The 22,049-nt window shown below is 36.2% G+C and overlaps 2 protein-coding genes and 1 pseudogene across 4 annotated transcripts; all 3 read left to right on the forward strand.

Moving 5' to 3' along the window:
- LOC18782074 (GDSL esterase/lipase At5g37690) lies at positions 1,609 to 3,425 on the forward strand. Its single transcript, XM_007216448.2, has 6 exons — positions 1,609 to 1,884; positions 1,984 to 2,111; positions 2,191 to 2,317; positions 2,437 to 2,549; positions 2,659 to 2,908; positions 2,995 to 3,425. Exons 1-6 carry the CDS (start codon positions 1,644 to 1,646, stop codon positions 3,204 to 3,206), a joined length of 1,071 nt encoding a protein of 356 aa, XP_007216510.1. The 5' UTR covers positions 1,609 to 1,643; the 3' UTR covers positions 3,207 to 3,425.
- On the forward strand, positions 5,292 to 10,369 carry LOC18783157 (annotated as a pseudogene).
- Positions 15,289 to 22,032, forward strand: LOC18782692 (disease resistance protein At4g27190). 3 transcript variants are annotated; one of them, XR_002270659.1, is made up of 7 exons: positions 15,289 to 15,381; positions 15,800 to 18,438; positions 18,884 to 19,303; positions 19,402 to 20,076; positions 20,317 to 21,150; positions 21,225 to 21,318; positions 21,458 to 22,032. XR_002270659.1 is itself a non-coding variant. In XM_020559283.1 (6 exons), the coding sequence occupies exons 2-6, from the start codon at positions 15,838 to 15,840 to the stop codon at positions 21,258 to 21,260; spliced, it is 4,566 nt and encodes a 1,521-aa protein (XP_020414872.1). In that variant the 5' UTR covers positions 15,289 to 15,381; positions 15,800 to 15,837; the 3' UTR covers positions 21,261 to 22,032. The 3 variants fall into 3 exon arrangements, 1 of the variants encoding a protein (XP_020414872.1); XR_002270660.1 differs by having other exon boundaries at positions 15,299 to 15,374; XM_020559283.1 differs by having other exon boundaries at positions 21,225 to 22,032.

Consider the following 22,049-nt stretch of genomic DNA (forward strand, 5'->3'; position numbering starts at 1 on the left):
TCAATTTTCTATTTCTACTTTACAAATCTTGGTGGCAGAACAAATTTCATTATTACATAATTTATCTTTCTTATTTTTCGTTAAATTTAAATAAAGAATATTATCAATTCTACACACAAAGAAATAAATGTTAAAACATAAAACAATCATGAAATATGAATTTTATGCAACAGTCATGAATTTGAATTCAAAATTTTGAATTTTTGGCCTTTGCTAACTAAAACATGCTAAAGAAATTCACATGAAATATTATTCGATTTTCCCTCGATGGCTCTACAATAGAGGAGCATACGTAGGTAGGACAGTTGGGCAGTGTAGTGAGCGTCCGTCATCTTGCACTCAAGTTCGAGCTTTTCTCTTGGAAAGTGATTATGAATTGCAATTTTTTTCTCCATTAATTAAAAAAATGATCATTGTGATATGGTATGGTCATGTGAGAATCACTGGAAACGTATCTGAATAAAAAGCCTAGGGGATATTTGTTAAGGTTGTAGTTGAAATTTGTTTTGACGAATACTTGTAGTCATTGAATCATGATAATATATATATTTCTAGATTGTTCGTTCAATGGGATAGTTATAGGTTTCTTGAAACTCTTGGAAAGTGTATAGCTTTGGAAGTGGTACGTACAACTACTCCTCATTTACGTGGGAATATCTTCTAACTGTCGCCAATATCTTAAAACAATCTTCTTTATTTTACTTTTCAACTTGATTAAACCTAAAGCACAAGTGTCTCAAAGGCCAAACCCATATCCCTCCCTTGGATTAAAAATATATAATAATAAAAAATAAAGTGAAGAGGTGTTGGTTAAACTATTTTTTGATAAAAACTAAATTGAGGAGGGGAAAATCGAACCGACGACCTCGGGTGTAGAGGTAAATGATGTTAACAACTTGAGTTACAAGCTCCTTGCAAGTTATTGAGAATTTATAAGATAATATTTTCCCTTTCCCTTTTGTCTAATGAAACTTCTATTTGTCAAAAAAAATGGAAACAAGAACTTATTAAGTAAAGCTGATCACGTTTTCGTTTGCATTTCCTGCCAGATCAAACATTCACATGTCCACTTTTTGTGAGTGCATACAAAAATTATAAAATCCTCATTTTGGAGTACAAATGGTTAAGAGAAGAGTGCCAAAATCTTGACCATAAATTAATTTCCCAACCAGCTCAGTTTACTTGCGCATCCAACTAACCCAAATAGGCAGCCGAATAAGAAACCTCAAAGCAGAGAGCAAGTGAATTTTTGAGACCCTTGTGCATGCTCTCTGTTGATTTTAAGACTTGTATCTTTACCAGGGGCATTGACTAAACTAAGCAATTGTAATCATATTCACAGCCACCCTGAAGGAAACACCAAACCCAATCAAATTGGTGCTGACTTAAAGCAGCTGAGTTGGCCAACTCCTGAAGATTATACACTAACCGCCAAATGAAAATACTTAGAAAATTGAGCTCACTCACACAACAAGTGTTTCCCATGGTTTTGGATTTAATCAATCACCTAATTTGTGCAAACTTGAGGGAATTAGACATCAGTGAACAGGGAAAAGGCCATGTTCTGCCGCTGGAATTTACTATAAATTCTCCTCACAAACTGCCACTTTATTTACTAACAAGAGTGAGAGACTCACTCAAAGATGGAAGTAATGTTGAGGATTGTTTTAGCCATCACCATTTTCACAACCATGGCAGCAGTGGCTTCATCCGCAGCATCTCCCGTGACGTTCGTCTTCGGTGACTCGTTAACAGAAGTAGGGAACAACAATTATCTGCAGTATTCTCTTGCCAGGTCAAATTATCCATGGTATGGGGTGGATTATGCTGGTGGTCAAGCTACTGGGAGGTTCACTAATGGAAGGACCATTGGGGATATAATATGTAGTCAAATTACCCCACATCCATATTTTTCTTTTCCTTTACTTCCTTTATTTCAAGAGTTCATAATTCTTATTATTTTTTCCTTTGGAAATTTTGTAGCTGAAAAGCTTGGGATCCCGTCACCGCCACCTTATCTTTCTGTGTCACAAAATGATGATGCACTGCTCAAAGGGGTAAATTATGCATCTGGTGGAGCAGGAATTCTCAATGACACTGGACTCTATTTTGTAAGCATTTTTCTTTTGTTTATCAGATTATGACCCTGGTTTTGCAAAATATTTAGTTTTTTTTTCTTCTCTGTCACAGATTCAGAGATTGTCCTTTGATGATCAAATACAAAATTTCAACAAGACAAAGGAAGCCATCAAGGCTAAGATCGGGGGAGAGGCGGCAGCCAAGCTTTGCAGTGAAGCCATCTACTTCATCGGAATTGGTACTCTGTTAATGCACAAACGACCCAAATGAAATATCTTTTACATGAAAACAACTCATTTTCTTGAGGGATATTGTAACATCTCCTCAATTCCTCTCCTGTTTTTATTCATTTTTCAGGCAGCAATGATTATGTCAACAATTACTTGCAACCCTTCTTGGCTGATGGTCAGCAGTACACTTACGACGAATTCGTGGAACTATTAATCACCACTTTAGAGGGGCAACTTATGGTTAGTTTAATTTCTCGTCTTCTTCCTGCGTTTCTTGTTTATGTTTACAACATTCCACATTTTGGAGAACCAGAAAACTTCTGTTTATTATCCTAATTGTTTGTGTTAGAGGCTCTACAAACTCGGTGCTCGAAAGATGGTCTTCCACGGTCTCGGCCCCCTTGGATGCATTCCTTCTCAGCGGGTGAAATCAAAGACAGGACAATGCTTGAAGCGAGTGAATGAGTGGGTGATAGAATTCAACTCCAAAGTACAAAAGCTAGTTGCATCTCTCAACAGGCGCCTCCCAAAAGCAAAACTCGCATTTGCAGATACATATGGAGATGTTTTCGACTTGATCAACAACCCTGCTGCATATGGTAAATTAAACTGAAATATTCAATGGTAGATTAATTACAGAAAAAATTAATTTACAACAAACACAAATTGATCCATTGTCTTTCAGGTTTCAAGGTCTCTAATACATCGTGTTGCAATGTGGACACATCACTCGGAGGGCTATGCTTGCCTAATTCAAAAATGTGTACAAACCGGAATGACTATGTATTCTGGGATGCATTCCACCCTTCGGATGCAGCAAACGCAGTTCTTGCTGAGAAACTCTTCTCGAGACTATTTCCTCAGCCACCTTCCCTTGCACCGGCACCTTCACACTGATTAGCATCCGTCATGCTAAAGCATATATTGCTAGTAGTATAGACCTCAGTAAGGCAATAATGTACCAAGGGATTCACACTAACTCAGAGTTTCTAAATCGGCACACTAATGCAAAAAGGCATCTGTTTGCCCAAAATCATGTCCACCCTGTTCATGTTGGTTATACAATTATGGTTCTTTATAGGTCCAAATTAACAATGCTGAATATCTTATTCTAAATCTCTTCTCGGTGGGAAAAAAAAAGTAATTTATTTACAGAAAACAATTAGTATAAACTTTCTTTAACAGAGGGAAAAGACACAATACAAATAACTATACCAAATATCATACGGCAATCGCAACGAATTCTGGTAATGAACTGAAACTCGAAATCACAAATCACATTTGTTTTAAACTGAGAATTTGGGATCAGACTGACGTGCAAAACATAACTCAGCATAGCAGAAGCCTATGAGACAGTTTAATCATCATTCCCCAAAATCCATGCCAAACATAAAATCCAAAGTACATTATGAGACAATTGAATAACTCATCCAAATGTAAAACAATTTAAAACCTTCATGATAAAATTCAGGGCAAAAAACCCAAAAGAAAAATCCCAACAACAAAAATTAGCATAGAAATGGTGATTGGTTGCTCTCAGTCAAGGGCCAAAGTTTTCCACATAAGAGAACATAAAAAGAGTTGGGTATAACCATCTCAAGATTTAAGCCAAGAGAATAACAGAAGGGCTTCAAATGCTTGGCAAAGCCTTCTTCTCTTCCCTAAAAGAAAGAGTCAGATAAAAAAAATATATCAACCACCACTCTTAGACAAAAGAGTCATTAGGCAATACCAAGCACAGGAAGCACCGCCATTGATCTACCTGACTTAATTCAGAAGAGGGCAAATCCAACCCTTCAATTCTCAGTTCGGTGTGGTTAAAGCAAAGGAAATCATCATCGAGCAAAAAAGTGGTAGGTGGGTGTTTGGGAGATGAGAAAATTGTGGCACTTACGAGAAAAGGTCAGAACCCAATAGAGTATGAGAGCCTGCCAGTCCAGAAGAACCAATCCTTTCGGATTTGATTTCGCATCGCTTCGTAGTCTCTAGGCTACAAAGAAGAGCAGAGAGGTTCATAGTAGATGCCTTCTGCAAATCCTAAAAATCAAATATAAACAATACGACTCTTTAGATTTTATAAAATGAAACTTTTGAAAAAGAAGATTTGCAAAGAGATGAAAGACGTTGAGCAGCTGCAGAGTTGTTTGTGGTTGATTTTATATAGAAGCAGAAATTAGGGTTTGTGGGTGCATTTCTTCAATTGTCCGCGATGTTCATTAGAATTACAAAATCACCTCCTCACTTTGCGTGGGCCGTTGGGTTCGACACCATCAGCTTATCCAATTAGAGCATCTCCCCTCCTCAAAAGGTCTGTGTCAAACGGGCTGATCAGCCCATTTAATAAACGGGTTGTGATGGGTAAGTTCGTTTATGAAAATCATCAATTTTGGTATGAATTTACAGCTCTAACCCATATGGGCTTAGATTGTGTTCATACCGGACCGCTAAATGGGCCGATATGGGACGACACCAAATTTAACTTATGTATTACATTTTTTTTACAACTTTATTTAAATCTTTTTACAATAATATATATACTAACAAAATTTATTATTTGGTGAAAAAAGAGGTTAATAACTTTATTTAAAATACATTTAAATATAGGATTTTTAACTATAGACGTCTCTGAACTTTGCTCCTAGTTGCAATTGGGTCCGTGAATTTTTTTTTTGAGGCAATTACATTCTTTAACTTCACAAATTGTTCTAATTGAGTCCTACCATCCAAGTCTGTCAATTTGTTAAGTCATGCTGTAACAAAATCCATCCCTCTCTCTCTCTCAGTAGTTCCAAATTTAAATTATTTTTTAAAAATTCCATTAGTTTGTTGATGTGGCATATATGTGGAGCCCATTTAAAATACAATATATATAAATTTTCAATAATTTAAAATTCATTAAAAAAAAAACCAAAATTTTATGAATTTTAAATGAAAAAAATTTCGCAACGACCATTTGTGATAGGTGCATGAATCTCAGGAATGTTTTGTGATATATATGTCACGTCGGCAAACTAACGGAGTTTTTGACGAAACCTAATGGCAGAGACTATTTGTGATCACACATACTAACTTTGAGGACCACAAATGACAAAAAAAAAAAAATGCAATATGATAGTTTCATAGACTTTAGGGATGTTTTGTGATATTAAGCATTCTAATTTTTTTTTTGGTCACAACACCAATTCTCATCTCTTTACTGATTAAAGCAAAGCACCAATTCTCCTACTCTCTCTCGTGGGGCCAAAGAACAAGTGCCTTTCTTTTTTGGTGAACAAGAACAAGTGCCTTTGAGTGTCATGCGCAATTTCAGTTTCTTCATTGCAGCAGCAACCTACGTTTTCTGATCAAGAGTCTCCTGCGCACCTTCAGTTTCTTCATTGCAGCAACCAGCTTCTGCTTAGATTTCTTTTGCTTTACTTCCAAATTAAAAATCCAATCAAAACACCCCAAAAAAAAAAAAAAAAAATTCCCCTTCAGATTTCCTGGTTTTCGTTGCCCCTTGATTTCACCAATTCGTTTCGGTTTTTCGTTGCCATTATTCCCAAAAAACCTTATTCATTATATATATTTAAAAAAGAAGAAGCAGAATTTCTGGTTTTCATTTCACACCCTTGATTTCGTTCTGTTACTATCACCTCTGTTTTGCTTTTACTTTCAAAGAAAAAAAAAAAGTAGTAGCAGTTCAGCTTTGTCTCATCATTAGGCCGATTGTGCTGTCGTGTTCTATAAGCATTTTGAAGGGAACAGATATCATTCGTAACCAAAAGAGAGAGGTATTAATGTTCATCTTTTTATTTCCTTATTTGTATTTTTTAAATTTCCTCTGCTATTTTACGTTCTTCTTTTTGTCCTGGGTAGTTTTATTTGAAGCTAATTATTTCAGAAGTAAATCCAACTTATTTTTTTCATTTAGTAAATTACAAATTTAGTTCTTCAATGAAATAAATTAAATAAAAAATTAAAAGGAAAACTGTAGCCCAACTATTTTTGTTACTCTTCAGAATTTCCCAAGAATCATTGAATTTAATTGCATTCTTAATTGGCGGAAAGATTTTCTTCTTTACCCACGGTGGATGATTCGGTGATTGCCTGGACTTTGCAGGCAGTGGTTTCTGTTTTTTGGTTGTTAATAGCAGTGGATTCTGTTCTTAATTTGAGCAATCAGCAACTAGACCAGACCTTGAGACTGAGCATCACTCACTCTATTTGTTTTCTCTTTATAAATAGTTAGAGTTTTTCTATTTAAACTCCACACGTTTTTTAAGTATTGAGGTGAACAAAGAAAAATATGGGGTTTAAATAGAACACCCTCTTTCAGTGTTATGTGAAACTTGGAAATTAAATTTTTTTGGAGTCAAAGTCCATTTAATTTGAAAAAAAATTTAAATATTAGTACTAATTTTAAACATTTAATTTTCAAAAAATAACCTTTTGCACAATTAAAATTCTTTAAAGGGCAAAAAATTGGCTTTTAATTTGTGTAAGAGTCACATATGTGTTACGAATTCATTTGTTATAATATAAGTGAACTATAAGTTGATATTTTAGAAATAACGGTTAAACAATGGGTCGCTCTCTAGTTCAAGCGAGGAGAGCCTTGATGGCTAGGGTTAGGGTTTCTCCAGTTGTCTTTACTCATTCTTTGCATCGTCTCTCTCAGTCTTCTCTGATTGTCTCTTTGGGTTCCTCTTGGTGAAATGGGTATGACATTTTTTTTGCTCTTTTGTTTTTCGTGGGGTGGTTGCGTTGGCTTCCTTTCTGGGTTCCCAAGGAGCCAGTCGCTTGTGAGGGGTCTCCATCTTAATGCTATAAAGATGGCCACCACCTCTTCTACTCAAGGAGATGACAAGTATGCGACATTAAGTGGGAATTAGAAGTGTGCGAAAACTGGTGTTGGGTATCTGATTGTTAGTGGCATGGATTTTTTTGGTAAGCATAGTTTTTGTATTGAGGATTTTGTTGACAAGGTGGAGGAGACCAGCCTCGAGGTGTCTCCAACTCCCTAATAATTAGGGATGGCAATTTCGGACACAACCCAATACACGACTCGAAACCCACACGGTAAAAAACCAAGTTAATTTCGGGTCAACCTGTTCTGACCCGTTTAATAAACAGATGAGTTTCAGGTCAACCTACTAACCCGCTATAATACCTGTCTAACCCGTTTATTAAACGGGTTGTGTCAACCCGTGTAATACACGCTAACCCGCTAAAAAATGAAGAGAAATGGAGACTTAGCACACACACCCTCATTTCTCTCAAACATCTTATCCACCATGCTACAAACAACTTTTTGATTTTATGGTATGCTTTTTGATATTTATAATGTTTCTTTTTCTTTTGTGTTTTCCTTTCTTTTCCGTCTCTCTTCTCCTCTCTTTTTTTCCTTTTTTTTTCCCTCTCTTTTCCTTTCCTTTTCTCTCCTTTTTTTTCTTTTCCTTCTCTTTAGTTTTCTCTCATCTCTCTTTTTTCTTTCTTTCTTTCCTTCAATCTTCTATCCTCTCTCTCTCTCTCTCTCTCTCTCTCTCTCTCTCTCTCTATTTTTTTTCTTTCTTTTCCTTCTCTCTTCTCTCCTCTCTCTATCTTTTTTTTCCCCTTATATTTTCTCTACTCTCTCTCTCTCTCTCTCTCTCTCTCTCTCTCTCTCTCTCTCTCTCTCTCTCTCTCTCTCTCTTTTAAATTTAAATTTTTTCAGTTGTGAGTTCATAACATGAATGTTATTATTTATGAACCCGTTACACGACTCGAAACCTGCACGATAAAAGACGACCTGAACCCGACACGACCCATTTATTAAATGGGTTGGGTTCGAGTTGAGCATTTTTGACACGTTTATTATCACGACACGACACGACCTAATACCAGCCCTACTAATAATTCTCCTATGGAACCTTCGTGGGCTTGGAACCGATGAACGTTCCTACTATGAAGATCTTTCTTCAGAATTTTCTTCAAGCTAAGAGGCCAATCTTGATCTCCCTTGCTTGTCAGCTGGGGTTCTGGATCAAGAAAATTGGAGGTGGCTATTGGTGTTTGGTTGGATCTGTTATGATGCTTACAATACGTTTTTTGACTCTGTACGAAGAACTATGATGCTTTCTTTAGATCATAGGAGGCTTTCTTTGATAGTATCTGCGTAGTGATGAGATGTGTTTCAATGGTTTTGTGGTTGGGTGATTGGCTGGATCTATTCTGATACCCATAATACGTTTTTGACTCTGTACGAAGAACTATGATGTTTTTTAGATCATAGGAGGACTTATTTGACAGTACCTACGTAGTAATAGGATGTTGTTTTAAGGGTTTTGTGGTTGAGTTTTAGGTTGGTTTGTTTCGTATAAGTTGTTTGACTATTATGTTTAGTAAATAGCATGGGTGGTACTATTTCCTACCCCAGGATTTTGTTTCTATGGGAAAGTTTTAACGAGGCTGCTGTTAACATACGAGTTCTTACCATGTAATATTCCTTTCGGTTTAATGAAATACCATATTTTCTCAAAAAGTTGATATTTTAGAAAAAGCTTATTTTTATTTAAAATTAAAAAAAATAAAAAAAATAAAAAATAAAAAGGCAAAGAGAATAGTATTGCATGCTGGAACTCTTTGTTCTTCCCTTTCAGCTCTAATCTAACGAGCTATAAGGTAATGCCCTTTAGTTTTCCCTCTAAGGCCAAAAAAAAAAAAAAAAAAAAGTTTCCCACTTTAATTTCAATTTTTTTAATTTTTTAATTTTTACTCTTTTTCTTTTTCTTGGTTTTTGTTTCGTTTATATTCAAACAGATAACAAGAGTCTGAATTCCAAAGCCAAAAATAAGAAGCATGGAGATCCTCACTGGAATTATTCCAACAATAATGGAGTACATAGTTGTTCCAGTTGGACGTCAAGTGGGTTATCTATTTTACTACAAAAGCAACCTTCAAAATCTCAGGAGTCAGTTGAATAACATAGGTGTTGCCACAGACAGGAAGACGCAAATCGTTAATCAAGAGGAAAGAAAAGGTAAAATAGTCCATAATGATGTCAAGAAGTGGCTGGCAGAAGCGGCTGAGATGATTAAAGAGGCAAAGGAATTATTGGGAGATGAAGGCCATGCAAAGACAAAGTGTTCTCCTAACCTGATTTCCTATCATCGGCTTAGCAAACAGTCAAAAAAATTGGCGGAAAAGATTGAACTCCATGAAAAAATATATTTTCCCAATGTTTCTTACGATGGTGCCGTAGAAGATAGATATGCCATACCCTCTCAAGAATACATGGCCTTTGAATCAAGGACTTCAATGCTGAAGGAAATCATGCAGGAACTGAAAAATCCTGATAGCAACATGATTGGGGTGTACGGATTGGGGGGTGTTGGAAAGACAACACTCGCCAAAGAAGTTTTCAGACAAGCTAATGAAGAAAAGTTATTTGATGATATGGTTATAATACTTAATGTAAAAGAAAAAAACGACATGGAAATTCAAAAAGAAATTGCTGAAAAGTTAGGTATGGAAGTGAAGGAACCTCAGAGTATGGCAGTAAGGGCAAATTGTTATGGCGCAGGATAAAGGACAAAAAGACTCTTGTAATTTTAGATGATGTTTCGAGAAGAATTGATTTGGAGGCTGTGGGACTTGTCCATGTCCGGTCTTGTAATTTATTGTTGACATCTAGATATAAGGAAGTGTTATTTTCTGAGACGGGTACGCGAAAGAATTTTCTGCTTGACCTTTTATGTGAACAAGAAAGTTGGAGTTTGTTTGAGAAGAGGGCAGGTGCTGTTATTAAAGATGACCGTATACAGAGAGTAGCAAACGAATTGGCCAAAAAATGCGGAGGTTTGCCTATTTTAGTTGTTGCAGTTGCGAGTGGTTTAAGAGAGAGATCTTTAGAGGAATGGAAAGATACCTTGAGGCGCTTCAAAAATTTTGAGAAAAAAACGATCGACAGAAATAGCATTCTTGATAATAGAGTGGAGTTACAATCAATTGGATAGCGAGGAGCTTAAACGGTTGTTCTTGCTCTGTGGAATAATGGCAGAAAGTAACTATGCTTTTTCTCTCTCTGACTTGTTGAAATATACTATAGGTTTGGTAAGTGAGTCATAAAATACTCTTCCACATTCACAGTATATGCAATATCTAAGCTTGGAGGACGTATGAAGAGTAGAACCTTTGGTGGTGGTGATAGAAGAAGGAGTCTGGGTTGACCGCATGCTTCTGTGAGTCTGCAATAAGATGGAGAATCGTATGGGTTCTTGACTTCGCAACGGAAGTAAGATGTGATATGAGAAGGCGAGGAAGGTGATGTGAGAAATTTGATGTATGAATTTGATGTAGGAATTGGATTTAAGAGGTATGTGTATAATATTTGATGGTATGTGTTTAGGGACTTGGATAAGAGGATTTGAGGGATTTGGATTTGGGGAAAAAAATTATGAGGAATTTGATTTAGGGTTTTGGATTTGAATATGAGAAATTTGAGATAAGGGTTTGGATTTGAATATGAGAAATTTGAAGAAATTTGAGATAACGGTTTCAACAAATTCTCTTCACTCTCCTTCTCTCCTTGAAGAGAAGGGGTCATCAGAGTCAAGAAATAAGCAACATCTTCTTAGGATACGTCAATAAACATAGCCCTTTCACACTTTTTTTTTTTTGGGATAGAGTTTGCCCCTCCTAGTACTACAACCAATCGTCTTGCTGCTGAGGATGTCTTGTTGTAGCTACAGAGGCAGAGGCAGGAGCTGCCGTTGGAACTGCAGGACTGACAGGAGCTGAGTCAGAAGATGTGTCGAGTGATTTGCCCCTATTCTTGCGCGGAGCTTTGGAGTGGTCTCACCAATCCGGGTAGCCAATCAATTTGTAACAGCCATCACGAGTATGTTTGCTTCCACCACAGTGAGTGCATTTGCGTTCCGGACGAGAGCTTGTGACTTGAGTATGAGAAGCACCAGTGGTAGAAGTCGGAGGACCCTGTGGATGTTGGGTGGCTAGGACAACAGTGTCTGGAGTACTGGTCATGGTTAGTTGTTGTTGAGCTTCACGACGGACATATGCAAAGGTTTGGTCAAGGTCTAATTTAGGTTCTTTGTGCAAGATTTCCCCCCGGACTTGATCAAATTAAGGGTCGAGCCCCGCAAGAAACAGGTGAACACGAAGACGATTCAGTTCGGTCTGACATTCAGTCACGTCGGCGTCGCAGTGTATGATATTGGGAGTGCTGTAATCAATCTCCTGAAAGATGGTATGCAGCTGGCTGTAGTATTTGTGGACAGGGGCACCATGGAGATCTGAATTTGGTAAAGAGAAATATGAATATTGATGACTAGTGATCATTTTTCTTATGTAGATCCAAACTCTTTTTAATGGCTTATTTAGTTAAGATTGTGAATTTCAGCTTTTGGGCAAGATTTCTTGTAATTGTGTTGTTGAAAATTGTTTGTTTTTGGTCTCTATATATATATATATATACAGAGAGTTTCTATTGAGGGATCCCTCAAATAAGCTTATTTGAGGGATACCCCTTATAGGCCCCACTTCGAATTGTATTTCACTAATCAAAACCATCTATTTTGTAGATACTCATACAAAGATCATCTTTACAAAAAATCACTTGAATCAGATATCATTTGACCACTCAATTGAGTTATTGAAATTTTAGTATTTTCTTGAAGCACCGTGTTCATTGATTTTGTAAGACACAATTGGATGTCGAAACGGTTTCCGATTTGTCTAATTTTTTGTAAGGATGATCTATGAATGAAGTCCTAAAAAATAGATGGTTTTGATCATTGGGAAAAAAATTGTAGGGTACCCTAAAAGGAGTTCCTCAAATAAAATTATTTGAGCGATCCCTCAATAGAAGGGGACTGTATATATATATGTATCTTTTTATTTATTTAAATTTTCTTGGTTTTGGCATCTTCTTGACCATTGACATTTCCTTGTTTTGTTTCTTTTGTAAAGGAAGATGATTGATGAGTTTGAGAAGATCAAGCAACAATTAGCAGTGTTTGGGAATTCCATGATATTAGACTACAGTCCCTATCCCACAGGTGTTAAAGATCATGACTACAAAACTTGGAATTACAGAAGGCAACTACATGCATTTTTTTCAATCGAAACCTAGTCTTAGAGTGGGGAAATAATACAGAACTTGGGTTTACCAAGGGCAAGAATATATGGAGCTTGGCCTCCAGTCTTTGAGTGAAGAGTTCTTCACTCGTTTATATCTACTATTTTTGGATATGTTATGTGTACTTGAATAACTAGTATGCTCTTGTGTAATTTTTATTGAGAGAAACTTTTATTCATGTCATTTTCTATTGATCTATTTACCTAAATTTATTCAAAATTACAATATGTTAATGAATAAAAGGTTAATATTACCACAAAACAGAATATAAATCAAATAATTAAAAACACCCAAAATATACAAATTTTAATGACCAACTAAGTAAGCTTTAGCGACCAAATCAGATAGTCACCAAAACCTATTGGCGACAAACCAATCTATTTGGTCGCCCAATCCATCCTCAGTTCGCGGTAAATTTTGGTATTTTCGCGGGAGCCCATCTTTATAGACGACCAATTGATTAATTAAAGGTGACGAAAGAAATTGGTCGCGTAAAGGATTTTAGCGACGAGCCTTAGGGGACCAAGTTGGAGACGAAATCATCTCGTCACTAAAAGATTTTGGCGACGAAATAACAGCTTTTAGCGCCCAAACATGGTGGTCGCCAAAAGGGGTTTTCCTTATAGTGTCAATTTATTTTGAGCTAATGGTTTGGTTTTTGGATCACAGGCTTTTGTGAATAAAATTGTTAACAAATAATCAAATTAGAAATATATTGGGATTGGTGAGGTCCAAGATACATACAACATAGTACTATTGTATCATTCTATGATTTATCCCACATTAAAGACCAAATTTCGTAACGCATTTCACGTTGAAGACCCAATTTTGTGACGCATTTCGAATTTCCATATAGCATTTCTATATTTTCATAAAGTATAAATAACATTGCAACCTTTCAATTCCAAACCAATCAACACGCGACTTTCCATCTCGTGATATGGACCATTGACACTGACCATATGTAGGACAAACAAAATGGACCGTCGGAACGAAGATTCGGTTCTTGAATATAACTAGGTTGTGTCTAAGTCAAAGTCTACTCATCTTTTATAGCAATTGGCTGATGATCATCTTATTATGTTGACGGTAAAGAGCAAATTCGCCAGTAGCAACACATTATCTCCAAATAAATTGAGATTTTACAAATTCCCATATGACCAAGATAATCTTTTTATCTCGGGGTGTGAATGTGTTACAACTTAAAACATACTCAAAACTAATTCTCCAAGCAAACATTGTTCAAAATGATTATGCTAAAAGTTGAAGAGTTTTGAAATTTGGGTCTCATTTTCAACCAGATTTGCATCCGAACTCCATTTAAATTAAAAAAAAAATATAAATATTAGTATTAATATTAAACATTTCATTTTCTAACAATAACCTTTTGCACAATTAAAAGTCTTTAGAGATTGGGTCTTAAGTTGTGTCACAAACACATAGGTGTTACAAGTTCATGTAATATAATTCAAGTTCATATTTCATAATCCTACTACAAACTATTAATAAACATATAAACGTGTTATATAACAAGAGTTTATTGATAACCTTCAAGAGAAATTTTTACCATTCCCTCTTAATGTTTTTGTAATAGAAGTAATGGTCTAAACTACAGAGAGAGAGGGGAGTGAGGAGAGTAGGGATATTTTACTTTTGCTTTATTGACATTTCTTATTTTCTAGTTTCATTTAACCAATTAATTTATGTTTCATTTATACAATGACAAAGTTGCCATCAGAAAGTGACTAAACACAACATGACACTTGTGTACAACGATTTGGATGGATATTGATAAGGTTCTAAAGAAAGAAAGATATGTGGTTCTCATTTCTCACTTCACATCAGCAGATGTGTAATTTGATCGAGTTGACGCCACAAGTTGTCTCAAGACTCAGCCATCTCCTTCCAAGCTAGCTGTACTTAAGAGAATAGCTTTAATTACTTGATCACATACCCACAGTGACGGATCCAGAAATTTTTTAGCGGAGGTGCAAAATTGATTAAGTATGAGAAATAGTTTTTCGGAATAATCATTTTCTCAAGATAATTTTTGGCGGCTTTTATTCCTTACACATTAAATAAGAAAACTTGATTTTATGAGATTTTAGTATGAAGTATATATTGACTTAATGAGCCATCATTTTTAGCCTAAATCGTATTTTGCACTAAAACCGATTTTTCATATTTTGATTTGATATGAATTTGATTTTCTAGTATTTTTATTTGAATCCAAATGGGGGGTACTTCCTTATTTATATTGTAAATTTAAGTAAATGGAGTAATATAAAAATAAATTAAAGTAAAATGACAAAGACATTTACTTAAATGTTGAAAATGGAAATAAGGTAATCTGTACACCAGTTGAGCAAATGTGCAGTTTGAAGCACCTACAATGGTTTTTCCGGCGAGAGGAGGTGCAAGTGCACCTCCTTGCGCCTATGTAGATCCGCCAGTGCATACCCAATTTAATTAACAGAGAAACCTCCAACCCAACTTCAATTTTTGCCAATAATTTGATCAAGTTGACAGCACAAAGTGAACTCATGAAGTGGTACAACCGTATTATTTTATAATTTAACACAACGTGATATTTATCTTACGTTAAAGACTCAACTTTGTGACGTATTTTAAATTTCCATATAGGATTTCTGTATTTTCAAAAAGTATAAATAATATTGCAACCATTCAATTGACTGACAATCAACACGCGACTTTCCATCTCGTGGTATGGACCATTGACTGACTGTATGTATGCCAAACAGAATGGACCGTCGAAACAAAGATCCTAAAGATGAACCACCCAGTAGCAATACATTATCTCCAAATAAAAATGAGATTTTCACATATTCTTATGATCAAGTGCTTTAGGATAATATTATTAGTTCGGGTGTGAATCTGTAAGCATATTTGAAGGGAACTGACCTCATTCGTAACCAAAAGAGAGAAAGGTATAAGGTGCGTCTTTCTATTTCCTTATTTGTTTTTTTTCTTCTTCATATATTTCCTCTGCTATTTTATGTTCTTATTTTTGTTATGGGTAGCTTTATTTAAACCTAATTAATAAATATTTCAGAATTAAATCCAACTAATTTTTTTCCTTTAGAAATTTGTCCCTTCGATTAAAGAAATTTAAAAAGTTACAAAAATTAAAACACTGCTAAAACAAAAAATTAAAGGAAAACTGTGGCCCAACTATTCTTTTTGTTTCGAGATTTGGGAGTGTTGCATACTGATACTCTGTGTTCTTCTATTTAAGCTTAGTCTCACAAGCTAGGGTATGCCCTTTAGTTTCCCTCCTTAATTTCAATTGGTTTAATATTTTTTCCTTTTACTCTTTTTCATTTTCTTGTTTTTCGGTTCTTTTATTCAACAGATACAAGAGTCTCATTCCAAAGCAAAACAAAAAGAACCATGGAGATCCTCACCGGAATTATTTCTAAAATAACCGAGTACACAGTTGAACCAATTGGGCGGCAAGTGGGTTATGTAATTGACTACAAAATCAACCTTGAAAATCTGAGGAGACAATTAGAGAACTTAGATGCTGCCAAAGACAGGATGAACCGTACTGTTAATGAAGTTGAAAGAAAAGGTAAACATGTATATCCTGACGTCCAGAAGTGGCTGACAGAAGTAGATGAGATAACTCGAGAGGCAGAAAACATTTTGGGAGATGAATGCCAAGCAAAGACAAACTGTTTCCGTGGAGTATGTCCTAATCTGGTTTCCTATCATCGGCTTAGCAGGAAATCAGCAAAATTAGCAAAAGAGATAGAACTCCACCATGACAAAAAAGAGTTTCCCATTGTTTCTTACGATCCTCCCCTGGAAGAGATATGTGCCACGCCCTCTCAAAACTACATGGCCTTTGAATCAAGGATTTTAATGGTGAATGAAATCATGAAGGAACTGAAAAATCCTGATACCAACATGATTGGGGTGTACGGATTGGGTGGTGTTGGGAAGACCACACTCGCCCAAGAAGTTTATAGACAAGCTACGAAAGAGAACTTATTTGATGAGGTGGTTATAGTGTTGGATGTGAAAAAGTATCCAGACTTGGAAAAAATGGAAAGAATTCAAAAAAAAATTGCTGAAAAGTTAGGTATGGATGTTGATGAAACTCATGATATAGAAGCGAGGGCAAAGCATCTATGGAATAGAATAAAAGACAAGAACATTTTTGTAATTTTAGATGATGTCTGGGAAGCAATTGATTTGGAGGCTTTGGGACTTCGCCCAATGGCAACTTGTAAAATATTGTTGACATCTAGAAATCGAGTCTCTGAGATGAATATGGAAATAGAGTTTCGGCTTGAAGTTTTAAGTGTGAAAGAAAATTGGAGTTTATTTGAGAAGATGGTAGGTGACGTTGTTAAAGATGGCCGTATACATGAAGTAGCAACTGAAATAGCCAAAAAATGTGGAGGTTTGCCGGTTTCAGTTGTTGCAGTTGCAAGGTCTCTAAGGTCAGCCACTACTTTAGAGGAATGGAGAGTTGCCTTGAGGGACTTCAAAAGTTTTGACGAACACGGATTGGCAAAATCAGCCTACTTTGCTTTAGAATGGAGTTACAATCGATTGGATGGGGACGAGCTTAAGCCATTGTTCTTGCTATGTGGAATTATTGCAGGGGGTCGCTGTAAAATTTTATTCACTGACTTGTTGAAATATGCTATGGGTTTGAGTTTGGTGAAAAATGTTCACACAGTGGAAGATGCACGGGATAAATTGATTTCACTGGCTAAAAAACTTATTAAAGATTATTGTTTGTTGCTAGACATTGATGATCATGGAGATATTAGAATGCATGAGCTTCTACGAGAGGTTGCTGTGGGGATTGCATCTAAAGATAGTCACGCCATTGCAAAAGCATATGGAGATGAGCTGAAAGAATGGCCAGATAGGGATTCACTTAAAAAATGCACTGCGATCTCCTTAAAATCTTGCAAGTTCCCCAGACTTCCTGAAGAACCTTGCGTATGCCCAGAATTGAGATTTTTTGTTTTGGAAAGCGATAATGTTGATGACTCCTTGGAAATCCCAGGCAACTATTTTGAAGGGATGAAGGAACTCAAAGTGTTGGATGTAACCAGACTGCGAATTCCGTCACTGCCTCCATCTCTTCAATCCCTAACAAATCTTCAAACTTTGTGTTTAGATCAGTGCGTGTTGGGGGACATAGCTCTAGTTGGACAGCTAACAAGCTTGAAAATTCTTAGCCTTGGACAGTCCCAGGTTAAGGAGTTGCCCAAAGAAATAGGGCAATTGACTCGTCTACAATTGTTGGATTTGACTTGTTGCTCTGAACTTGTACGGATCCCACATAGCGTTATATCAAGCTTGACAAGTCTAGAAGACTTGAGAATGGGAAGCTTTATTAAATGGGAAAGAGCTTTAAATGATGGAAGTAATGCGACCTTGTCAGAGCTGAAAGAATTGCGTCAACTAACTGCATTAGAGATACATATTCCAGATGCTAAGCTTCTTCCAGCAAACATGTTCTCGGATACAAAGTTAGAAAGATACACCATACTTATTGGTGATTGTTGGAGATATCCTAGAATTTACGGAACCTCCTCTAACATGTTAAAACTCAAGCTCACTAGGAACAGTCAATTCGGCCAAGGTATAAAATTGCTGCTAAAGAGATGTGAACATTTGGACTTGGATGGGATGGAGACTGCAAATATTATTTCCTATTTATTAGCAAGTGACATTGGTAAACAACTGAAGAATCTCCATGTCCAAAACAATGAGGAAGTTACATCTCTCATCAACTCGAGTCATGCCTTCCCCAACTTGGAGTCACTATCTCTTTACAACCTTGTTAATTTGGAAACTGTATGTTGTAGCCAACTCATAGCTCAGCCTTTTCAAAAGTTACGATCTTTGACTTTGTGGAATCTGCCAAAGCTTATTGGTTTCTCCTCCAAAGGCAGCAGGCCAGGGGAAGAAATCATTTTGGAGAACGAAATTGGTGGACCCACGAAACTTTTCATGAATGGAGAGGTACGTTTTGCGGTTTCATATGCCCAGCCTTTCTACATATCATTCGGATTTGTTCTATATATTTATTTCTTAACAAATTAGTTGCTTTTGTATATATTTCATTTTGGTCATTCTTTCTGCAGGTAGAAAATAATGTTATACTAGGATTGAAATTATATCCAAGTTACAATTCATTTAAACGGTATATTAATTTATTAGTTTTTGATTGAGAAAGAAAAAGTATTAGCTTTTAATTAGTGTACAATATTTAATGATTCATATTATGACGAAAGCATGATCCGTTCTCGAAAGTCTATTTATAAGTGTACATTCAGTGATTCAACAAAAATGTGTTATATTTTAAATTAATAGACTAATAAACTTTGAGGCCACTTTAGACCTTTACTTTTAATTAGTGTAAATTGTCATTTCCCTAATTAAAACATGAATTGTGTACTATACCCAGGTTCTGATACCCAACTTAACATACTTGATCTTGCATCAATGTGATGGTTTAAGATTCTTGTTTTCACGTTCCATGGCTAGACGTCTTGAGCAACTCAAACATCTTGAGATATCCACATGCCAAATGATGGAAGAAATAGTATCAACAAGTGGATACAATCAAGAACATACAGATAACATGTTTTGCAATCTAAAATATCTAAAGCTGCAACATCTTCCAAGCCTCACAAGATTCTGCTCCGGAAGTTATATTGAATTTTCATTATTGGAGACATTGCATATTGAGGATTGTCCTAGACTGGGGACATTCATCTTTGATGGTAAGAGTGAAATTACTACAATAATGGGCAAAGAAAATGACGATAGGAACTCCAAGGAGAATCTTGACACTGTTATACCACACTTTCTTTTTGATCAAAAGGTGAATTATAAATTTCTTTCCCTTTCTTTATGCATTTATTTCCAATTAATGTGTACCTCATTAGTGAAAAAAGGTATATGAGATGAATATGTGTACAGGTAGGATTTCCTAGCTTGGAGAGCTTGATCATCTGTGGCTTACCTAAGTTGAGAACTATATGGCACCGCCAACTTGCCCCAGACTCTTTTCGAAAGCTGAAAAAAGTTGAAGTTTTGGGATGCCAGGGTCTAATAAATATCTTTACGCCAAGTATGATGGGAAGATTGAATGCTCTAGGCACATTAGTGATACAGCAATGCAAATCACTACAAGTAGTTTTTGACATGGAAGTAGTACTTGGCGTTAAAGAAGCATACGGCACATTATCAACCACTCAGTTGAAAACTGTTGGGTGCCCAAATCTGGATTCAGTTGTGATGGATTCGTGTGACAGTTTGAAAAATATCTTTCCAGCCTCATTGGCCAAAGGTCTTCAACAGCTAAGCGAGCTGTACGTGCGGAATTGTGAAATATTGGAAGAAATTGTTGCCAATGACGGACTAGAAACGACACCTGAGTTTGTGTTCTCTAAAGTAACATTTGTGAAATTGTTCTTTCTGCCCCAACTGAGCAGTTTCTATTTGGGGCTACATGTTTCCAAGTGGCCATTACTCAAATCATTGAGATTCATTAAATGTGGTAAAGTGGAGATTCTTGCTTCCGAATATTCAGGATTCCAAGAAAAACTTGATTCCGGTACACCAATCAAACAACCTTTTTTGTTAGTTGACAAGGTACAGAATTCTCTTGCTCGTGTAGCGAAATTCCTCTTCACTTATTTTCTTTGCAATTTTTATTATTATTAAGTATTACAGATTTTTCTTTTATTAAAATGATTTGTTGGCCTCCACCTTGTCAAAAAATTTAATGCACATCCATCGAATAAAAACAATAGTCGAGGTAATTTACTGACATATATATACTAAAGACATATATACAACAAAATAGTCGAGGTAATGTTGATATTATTTCAGGGTTATCCATTCCCCAACTTGGAAGTATTGGGCTTGGACGAGAACACGAAGATTTGGTATGAAGCGCATAGTCCACTCCCAGCAGAGTTGTTTATCAATCTAAAAATGTTTGCATTTTCTTGTGCACACCCCCAGTCATTTCATTTCCTCCAAGAATTACATAATCTTGAAGAGCTCGTTGTTTATAATGGTCCTTGGAAAGAAATATTTGTGTATGAAGGAACTAGTAGCGGGGAAATAGATGCAGTTGGGAGGACCCTCCCGCACATAAAGATTTTGTATCTCAACGGATTGATGGAGCTGATGCATCTAGGGATTGGGAATGACAACTCTGAATCAGTTTTTCCAAACTTGGAAATTCTAAAGGTGTACAGTTGTGGCAGATTAAAGAATCTAACTTCATCCACAATATCCTTTCACAAACTAACCACTTTACACGTAGCAAATTGTGAGGGACTGAAATACTTAACAACTTATTCGGTGGCTAAATGTTTACACCAACTCAAAAGCTTGGAAGTTGAGAATTGTGAAAGCATGATAGAGATAGTGGCAAGCAACGAAGATGAAGAAGATTCAGGAAATTATTACGAGATTGCTTTCAGCTGCTTGCAACATTTGAAACTTTATTATCTACCAAGTCTGCAAGGCTGTTGCTCATCAGGAAATTGCACTGTTAGAGTCCCATCCCTAAACTCTTTAATCGTCGAGGAATGTCTGATTGAGTTGAAGATTTCCCCTGATGGGTCACTGATCCAAAGTGGTTCAAGACCAGAAAGACAACAAATAACAGAGGAAGTGGAAGAAGAAGAAGAAGAAGATGATGGCAATGAAACGGTATAAGTTGTCATTCATATTAATAAACTGTATGGTCGTATGTTTCGTTGTAATGCTCAACAATATATTTCCAGGAAGGAAGGACGCAGCTGATTGCCCGTACAAATTAATGCTGCAAGACTCCATATTCCATAGTTTCCACCTCATCAATTCCTAATTAGTTTCACTGTAAGTGTATACTGGTACCATTCATTCAGTATGTAGTGGATACCATTTGATAAATACAGTTTTACTTGTTCTGACAATTCTCTCTGTTCCACCCTTGCCGCCATTGCTGATCTGATCAATGTTAATTGTTTCATACAAGCTTGCAAGCGGCCACCTCAAGGCACAGGCTTAAGAATTTGGAAATGGTTGTGTGATTTGTGTTGGCATTCAGGCATTCCAATTCCTGTTGTGTTATGCTTGTGTTGCCATGTCTATAACTGCAGTCGAGGTGGAAACCGAAGCTGTTTTGGAGGGGTTACTGTTAGCAAAAGAGGAAAACTGTCAGAAGATTATACTTGAAAGTGATTCAATGGTAGTTATCTCTTGTATGAGAAACGAAAATCTGCGTGGCAACTGGAGAATTATCCCCCTCATTATGGAAATCAAAAGGATTTCTTCGTTAACTCTGCCATTGTACTGGTTGCAAATGGAGGCTTCATCTGTGAACTCTTTTGTTACATTTTTTTTCTTCCTGCTGTGTTCAGTTGCAAATGGAGGCTTCATCCGTGAACTCTTTTGTCAACTCCCTACTTTTGGCTTTAGGGATTGGTACGTGCACCAAGTGTTTGGGAAATGCTTACTCTCTGACTTGTGCGATTCAATAAATTGTAATCGAATTCATAAATCCTGGTATTTCTTTCAGTACTCTGCTCTTTTACATGTCTCTTTTGTTGATCCCTCAAACTGATATT

This window comes from Prunus persica, chromosome G3 (assembly GCF_000346465.2).
Source record: "Prunus persica cultivar Lovell chromosome G3, Prunus_persica_NCBIv2, whole genome shotgun sequence".
Classification (NCBI taxonomy): domain Eukaryota; kingdom Viridiplantae; phylum Streptophyta; class Magnoliopsida; order Rosales; family Rosaceae; genus Prunus; species Prunus persica.